At 50.9% G+C, this 8,047-nt stretch overlaps 1 protein-coding gene across 2 annotated transcripts; it reads right to left on the reverse strand.

Annotated features, from left to right (window-relative positions):
* Positions 1 to 802: 802 nt before the first annotated feature.
* SSTR2 (somatostatin receptor 2) lies at positions 803 to 6,895 on the reverse strand. Of its 2 annotated transcripts, none has more exons than XM_045182396.2 (2): positions 6,822 to 6,895; positions 803 to 2,315 (listed from the first exon to the last, which is right to left on the reverse strand). In XM_045182396.2, exon 2 carries the CDS (start codon positions 2,222 to 2,224, stop codon positions 1,115 to 1,117), a length of 1,110 nt encoding a protein of 369 aa, XP_045038331.1. In that variant the 5' UTR covers positions 2,225 to 2,315; positions 6,822 to 6,895; the 3' UTR covers positions 803 to 1,114. The 2 variants fall into 2 exon arrangements, with proteins under 2 accessions (XP_045038331.1, XP_024429228.1); XM_024573460.3 differs by lacking the exon at positions 6,822 to 6,895 and adding an exon at positions 6,343 to 6,558.
* Between the last annotated feature and the right edge of the window lie 1,152 nt (positions 6,896 to 8,047).

Here is an 8,047-nt window from a genome sequence, read left to right on the forward strand (position 1 = left end):
ACACCCACTTACCCTGTAAGGCTGTACAGTGACCCACTGGAAACAATGTCCCCGGGTCCTTAGGAGGCACTGTGTTTTTCTTAGCGTCCAGCTTTGTATCAAGTCCTTAAAACAAACTCCTATGAGGAGTTGTTGAATTGCATTTCCATTTTCTTTTATTAGGAAGCCATGTCTGGCATAAAAAACCCCAGAATTTCATGGTTTCTTAAAAAGATGTACTTTTGCTTCATTCTTACTCATTTATTTTCACGGTAGATAAATTGTTTTCCCATAAGAATTATAGTCTGTCTCTTGCCTTTCATGTTAGTGATCCCCACCCCACCCCTCTTTTCCTTGGCTGCCTAAGAAAAATTAAAGCAACTTGACAATGTTCTGGGTCCTCAAATACCTTCTCTCTTCCCCTTCTTACCTGGATGCAGCTTGTCCGAAATGAATGCAGCAGATGCCCAGGGGCAGATGCAGGGTTGGTGAGGCTGGAGGTTCATACAATTTAAGAAGCCCTCTTTCTTATTCTTAAGAAAAAGAATACAAAAACATCTTCCTTTTATAATTTCTTATAAAGACATATGGCCATGTAAACACACTGCCCAAGCAAGCGAGATCCCTGAAGCTTAAACTTTATTGGCCTCATGATAGTCCATTTCTGCAGGTACTGTATTGTAACAAATGTCCACCTGCACGATACACGCTTGAATTTGCTACTTGTGTATTTGAACACAGGAAATGTACATCATGACTGCACAGGGACTAGATAGGAATATACAAGTATAAATATAAGAACACAAGATTACATATTGGGTTTTAAACACACAAACTCAGGTACAGTTTTCTATCTTCATTGAGTTCCAACATTTCAAAGGCATGATTGCCTCTTTTCCAGACTTTGTCTGCCTGCATTTAAATGTTCACTTTAAGGGGGAGTTAATCAATTTAATAGAAATCATTCACTCAGACAAGCCGACTCAAACACTCTTCCCTGAATTGGACTCATGCTGAGCAATTCCCTATTCTAGAAGCCAGGTGTGATGGGCGGGAGGAAGGGAGTGGGTGGGGGTAGGGAGCACGGTGCCAGTTGGCAGAGCTTGGTGTTATATTTATTTATTTTTTAGGCAGTTCAGATACTGGTCTGGAGGTCTCCATTGAGGAGGGTTCTCTGGGTCTCTGTGGTCTCATTCAGTCGGGATTTGTCCTGCTTACTGTCACTCCGCTCCCCGTCATCAGTGCCGCTCACCTTGACCAAGCAGAGGACATTCTGGAAGCTCTTCTTGAAGTTATCAGACAGAAAGGCATAGAGGATGGGGTTGGCACAGCTGTTAGCATAGGTGAGGACCACAACGAAGTCAAACATGCCTTTGAGGGCTGGAGTGGGACTGATGGCCACAGAGACAGAGGAGACATTGAATATGTAGAAAGGGAGCCAGCAGAAAATGAAGACAGCCACCACTATGGACACCATCCGTGTGACCTTCTTCTCAGACTTTTTCCTCTTGGAGGAACCCACTCGGATTCCAGAGGACTTCACCTTGATGATAATGAACAGGTAGCAAAGACAAATGATGGTGAGGGGCACCAGGAACCCCAAGATGAAGGCGTAGATAATGAACCCTGTGTACCACGCCCCGGATTCACCTGGCCAGTTGATGGTGCAGCTGCTTCTCCCCCACTGGTTGCTCCGGAGCCCAGCGTATATCATGATAGGCAAGATGACCAGCAGAGAGACTCCCCACACAGCCACGTTGATCATCTTGGCTGTCCGGGGTCTCCTCCACTTGGCCGACTTGATGGGGTGCACCACAGCCAGGTATCGGTCAACGCTCATGACAGTCAAGCAGAAGATGCTGGTGAACTGATTGATGCCATCCACAGTCATGACCACCCGGCAGATGGCCTTGCCAAAGGGCCAGTGGACCAGAGCCACCTGCATGGCCAAGAAGGGCAGACCCAGCATGAAGAGCTCATCTGCGATGGCCAGGTTGAGGATGTAAATGTTGGTGATGGTCTTCATCTTGGCATAGCGGAGGATGACATAAATGACAAGCGTGTTGCCACACAACCCAATGATGCAGACCACAAAATATATGAATGTGAGGACTGCATTGCTGGTCAGATCATAGTATGGCTCTGTCTGGTTTGAGCCGTTGGCTGCCGCCACTGAGCCATTGAGGTCAAATAGAGAGGAGAACAGTGATTGGGTGCCATTGAGTAGGTCATACGCCATATCCATGGCTGCCTTACAGTCTTAGGCTAGTTCCAACCAGCCAAAGATATTATTCTCACCTTAGTGGGTCCCGGAGGCAAAGGATCCAATGTGACATCTGCAGGGGAAAAAGGAAGATTGGCTCATCAGTCAGAAGCTACTTAAGCTCTCACCAGCTTTTTGTGTTTCTGGTTTACCCTCTCAGACACACTCTTCATCCCCCCCAAAAGTGTTATCTTTCCACATCCACATAGAGCTACCAGCCCGTTCTCACCAGTTTGCAGAATGGTTGAGATGTTTTTCCAATAGTGGGGAAGAGTTTGGGTCAAGCCATCACAGTTTATCTTGTCAACTTGACTGTGGCTACAAAAAAAATGTACTTTGATCCCTAAGAAGCTGGCTGGTCCAAACCATGAAGAGGTTGGGGCAGCTCAGCCTCTGACCTCAGAGGGCACTGACACTGCTGTTCTTGGCCTTTCCCCACGAGGAATCTGCGCTGACCCGCTGACTTCGGAGGCTTTCCATTCTGAAAACTCAGTAGTGGAAAAATCCCGGACTTTAGAGGTAAAACAAACCGGGGTTCCACTGTGGAGCCCTTGTGCCCTGCACTTAACTTCTCAGACTCTCATTTGTCAAAATGGGGGTGTCGTGAAGGTTAAATGATGAACTATATGTGAAAATGCCCAGCGTTGTGCTGGGCTCATAACCAGAGCTCTATAAATGTTATCTTCCCCCATTTTTCCTCTGCCCTCTCCTCTATCTGTAATTTATTGAAATCTGCCTACATAATGAACCAATTTATAGCCTTAAATATTAAAAAATAAAAATCTGGCTTGCTTTCATTTTTAAAATGTGTGTTTTATGTTATTTTTGTTTCTCCAATACTCAATGCTTGGGCTCCTTACGCCTGGGAGAGCTCTTTCCTAAAGTCCCTCAGCGGGATACTCCAGAATGCTTGTCTTCTAACACCCCAGAGAATTTTCCCGTGATCCGCTGATTAAGGATGAAAACAGGAACCAGGTTCACTCACAGTCATGAAAGGAAGGTCCCAAACACAGGTGTGGCCTCATTTATGCCCCGTCAATCTTCCCATCTACCCCATGGGGTGGGGATAATTGTTTCCACTTTACAGATGAGGAACCTGAGGCTATGAGCATTTAACTAACTTGCTCCCATAATTGGTGGAGCTGGGGTTTGAACACAGGATACCCAGTGGACAGGATACTCTGCTGCTCAGTGGACTGGAGAACTAGCAGCTGACAATGGGGCTTTGATTTGAAGCAGCTGATTCCTGTCTTACCTCCAAGCTGAGAAGATAATTGTAACTATTGGCTTGGCCTAAGGTATAAAACAATAGCTCATCACACAATTGAATGATTTATCCACAGGCATTCAAAAACCATCACTGGGGGCTTCCTCATTCTGGACACCAGGGATGAACAAGAAATGGCTGATGCCCTCTAGGAGGTGATACTTTAGTAAGGGACAGAGGCAGGGAAGCCAGCTCTTCTAGGGTGTGACCTGCATTGAGATGGAGAAAGGACTGAAGAATGCCTTTCTCTCCTGGGGGATTCCCAGGAGGCTTAAGCTGGGTCTTGAGTATAGGAAGAATGATGGAAGGAGGGCAGGGAAGGTGGTCATTCCAGGAAGAGGGAAGCTGGTAAAAGGATGGTGTCGTTTAGCACAACATGGGAATAATTCACTCGGTGGACGCATTTCCCCTGAGTGAGGCACTTTGCCTGGTGCCTGAGTGAAGACTGAAGATTGCCGCTTGAAGCTTGGAGAGACTGCTGATGAATTAAAGGGTACTTAGCCAGCAGCCAGTTCTTAAGGAATCTTGCCCACCTTGGCCTCTGCTTCATTTTGCACTCCAGGCTCATTGCTTCTCTGTTCTGTGCTAATTTCCCCACCACACAACTGTCTGTAAAGTGCGGTCTGGGCTTTGTGGCTGACCTTTCTACAAAGTACTTTGGGGGACCTGGGATTTAATGTCTGCATTGGGTAAAAACCATAAATCGGCAGCTATTAAAAACAGAAGCTGTAAAGAAACCATTTTTTATATCCCTAGATTAACGTGGGTTTTTTCCACTGTCATTTCCAACAGTCTTGTCAGTTACTCTAATTCTACAGACCCAGAATCCTATTTAATCCGCCTGCATTGGAGTGTAATTAATTACTAGCATTTCCAGGATCCCATCTGTATAATACACAAGGTCACACTCCAAGGTCTGGGTAATACTGAAGAGTTCGGGGGGGACAGACACTCGGTCTAGTGCTTTTGGGGATTGGGATGCTGATGGGGCGGACATGTGAGTGAGGGTTGAGTGCTGCTCTCCAGCCCTACCTCTGCCTTTGTGGCTGGAGTCTCACTCAGTATGGGGTAAATTTTTTCCTGAAATGGTCTGAGAAGTAGCATTTCTCCACTTTTGAGAGAGGAACAGTGGGCAGGGTCCAGAGCTTGAGCTTGATGAAGGCAGCAGAGGGAGAGAGCTGGGAAGCCAGTCTGGAGTGGTAGGGCTCCTCCGAGGAAGACATGAGTCGAAATCACAGTGAATCTTATTTCATCAACAATAAAGTTGCTGCCTAAAGTCTCTGAGTGAGACCTTCTGCTTTATTAAAAGTAGAGTCCAGGCCCTGGCTGGTGTGGCTCAGTGGATTGAGTGCCAGCTTGCAAACCTGGGGCTCACTGGTTTGATTCCTGGTCAGGGCACACGCCTGGGTTGTGGGCCAGGTCCCCAGTTAGGGGCACATAAGAGGCAACCACACCTTGGTGTTTCTCTCCCTTTCCCCCTCCCTTTCCCTCTCTCTAAAAATAAATAAATATAATCTTTAATAAAAAAAATAAAAGTAGAGTCCAACGCTGGGCAGTCAACACTTGTTGAATTGTGGTTAAATATGCACAGAAAGTTTGATTTTGTGCTTTTACATTTTTCCAGCCTCAGAATTGTTAGATACTGGAAATGGCTGGTTGTTGGTGTCCTCAGACCCGGAGACCGGGCTCTGTTGGAGACCAGGGTTAGAATGGTCTCAGGCATCTCCCTCTTTTGCAGAGAGGCTGCGGTTACCAGCCTAAGAACTGACCATTGGGATGGAGACCAGGCATGGGGGTGGAGGGAGCTGTGATACTAAATTCTACTGTGCTTCAGTTTTCCCTTTCTCCTCCATGTCCTTTCTATATTCATCCCCCACCGCACTTCCTTTGGGGGCTGCTAAACACAAGTGGATCTCCGGTTGGCGGGAGCTTGAGCCTCACTGGCAGGGAGAGACTACAGCCAAGTGCGTGCCGCCAGGGTGCTACAGAGCCTAGGAAAAGCCCAGGCGGCTGGCGAAAGGGTGAGGGGTGGGGGGTGAGTCTCCCGGCCGCCCAGCTGGTTCCCCGCGCTGGCACAGAAGATCATCTGCCAGGTCATCCCACCCGCTGACCCTCTGAGACAAAGGTTCCCTAAAAGATTCCCTGCCATTTCCAGGACAAGGGGAAGACTGAAGATCATCATGCCAGCATCCCCAGTCTCTATCCGCAAAGAGGGGTAGAGGCTGTCCTTCCGCCCCCGCGCGCCACAGAACCGGACTGTAGATCATTAGGGGTGCGTCTGCCACGGCCGGGCGAGAAGGAGCAGAGAGAAGCCCCTCTTTTCTCCGCTCCGCCTCCTGCCCCTCACAGGCTCAGATCTTGGGGTGAGCGCCCACAGGAGCCCCAGCAGTGTCCCCCACCAACCTCTCCGTTTTGTTCTCTTCCCGTCAGACCCGTTTAAAGGCGGCTGGGAGAGAAGTTGTCCCCGTCACAGCTACCACCTGGACACTCAGCTAGGGGACGAGGACTGGACAAGGGCGCACGTCGCGTTCACTGGCACGCGGCTGTACGGACACGTCGTTTTCAGTACTGACAATCCACAGCCCCCCACTCACACTTGGACTCACACCTGGACTCACACCTATTCTCAGTACCAGAATCACCCCTAAATGGCACAAGGGAAGGGAACCACGCATTGGGACCTACACTCTGGCACACCGAGGCGCGCACCACCGTGCAGCGCAGTGCACTGGGGTGCCCAAGTGCATGTCCCTCCCTCCCTCCCTCCCTCCCTCTCTTTCTTGCACACACACACACACACACACGCGCGCGCGCGAGCCGTCACACACCTCACCTTTGCTTTTCTGCTGCAATCCGATAGCTTAACTCACTGGCACCCAGCAGCTGTCCACAGCCCAGCCGGGCGCTCGAGCGCTCAGCAGCTTGGCAGGCACCCTGCGCTGGGCGTCCCGACCTGCGGGCTCTGGCTCCCGGCTCCCGCCTCGGAGAGCTCGCGGGGGCCGACACACCCCGAGCGCCGATCTGCCAACGGAGGCTCTGGGCGCGGAGGGCTGCGTCGCGGGGACTGACCCTGCGGAGCCCCGGCGGGTCGGCACATTTCCCCACGCCACCCCCCCTCGTTACGTCACTGCTGCTTCGCTCCGCCTTCCAGGTCCTGTGGGAGGACAGGGGTGAGCCGAGTGGAGGATCCTTCTGTGGCTGCTGGCTCAGCTCACAGGAATGGGGCGGGGGGACCTGCGTGCAGGGGTGTGAAGGGTCAATCAGCTTCGGTCTGTTTCCCCAACGCTGGCGGCAGGGACGCGCGCTGCTTACCCTGAGATTTCACAGAATCCGTTCTGTTTCACGGAGCATGTTCCAGGCAGCTGGCATGGCTACCCCGGTAACCCAGAGTCACTTGAGGACCTCTGCCATCTCAGTCTGACAAGTTTGCAGAGCTGCGTCTACTGTGGGTCATCCCTGGGCACCGGGCATGGGGCACAAGGCCAGGGAGAAAATGCATCCAGACGGGAAGCCCTTCTCTGTGCAGTGACCAACATGCCTCCGCAGTGTGTGAGCCTGCACTTGGGTCCCAAAGTTCAGTTCAGGGAGCAGGCAGAGGCTCAGACACATCCCGACTGTGTCAGCTTTCCACAGCACGGAGGCGCAGTGGCCACCCAGCCAGGCCCCTTCCTTTACTCGTCAGTGGGCACCTGCTGGTCCCGGCAAGCGCAGCACCTCCTCCTTCCTGCTGTGAGAGAGCAAAGGGAAACAAGCAAGAAGTGGGAGTTATGTCGAATCAAGTTGCAGCTGTTTATTTTTTGACTGTGATGATTCAGCCTCTGTTCCAATAGTTTAATAAGTCATAATCAATCCTGCAGCCTCTCCTTTCTTACCCTCCTCCAAGGACACACACACACACACACACACACACACACACACACCCCACGCTGAGTACCCTCAGAGGACGGGAGACAGAAAGCTAACGCCAGCTACAGTTTTCTCCGTGGGCTGAGCTGCCTTTGCCCATCCTATTATCCGATTTCCAGTTCACCAGTGAAAAGTTAAAGTCCCAGCTGTTTAGCAGGTAGGGAGAGCCAAAGAGGTGGGCGAGTGACGGGGGGAGCGAATCACTGGGTAAGGGAGCAGTCAGTAGAGCCAGACTGCGTCTCGGGGTCCCCACTGTGAGGGTGGAAATCAGGGCTCTTCACTGGCTTTGTCTTGGAGATGTTGGTCATAATGCAGGTTGAACCTGTCATCCTGGATCTCTGGGCTAGACGGAAGGTGAGCTGGTGATTGTCTCCTGTCCCAGCCGGTCTGGGAGCAGCAGCTCTTTAAGCACCAGGTGCAGGGGCTGGGGCGGGCATCCCACCAGAAGAGGGGGCTCTGCTCACCATTGGCTGGAAGTGAGAGGATGGGGTGGAACTGAGCTCAGGAGAACTGTGCATGTCCGGGGGACGCAGCTGCCACAACAGCACCTGTTGCCACCTCTTGTTTAAAACCAATGATGCATTGGTTTCCAGGAAGAGAAGGAAAGGAAGATCCAGGAAGTGCCCACTCTA

The sequence above is a fragment of the Desmodus rotundus genome, chromosome 9, assembly GCF_022682495.2.
Source record: "Desmodus rotundus isolate HL8 chromosome 9, HLdesRot8A.1, whole genome shotgun sequence".
Lineage (NCBI taxonomy): Eukaryota > Metazoa > Chordata > Mammalia > Chiroptera > Phyllostomidae > Desmodus > Desmodus rotundus.

Coding starts and splice junctions, on each gene's coding strand:
- SSTR2 (XM_045182396.2), bottom strand. CDS start 2,224: ATGGATATGGCGTATGACCTACTCAATGGCACCCAATCACTGTTCTCC.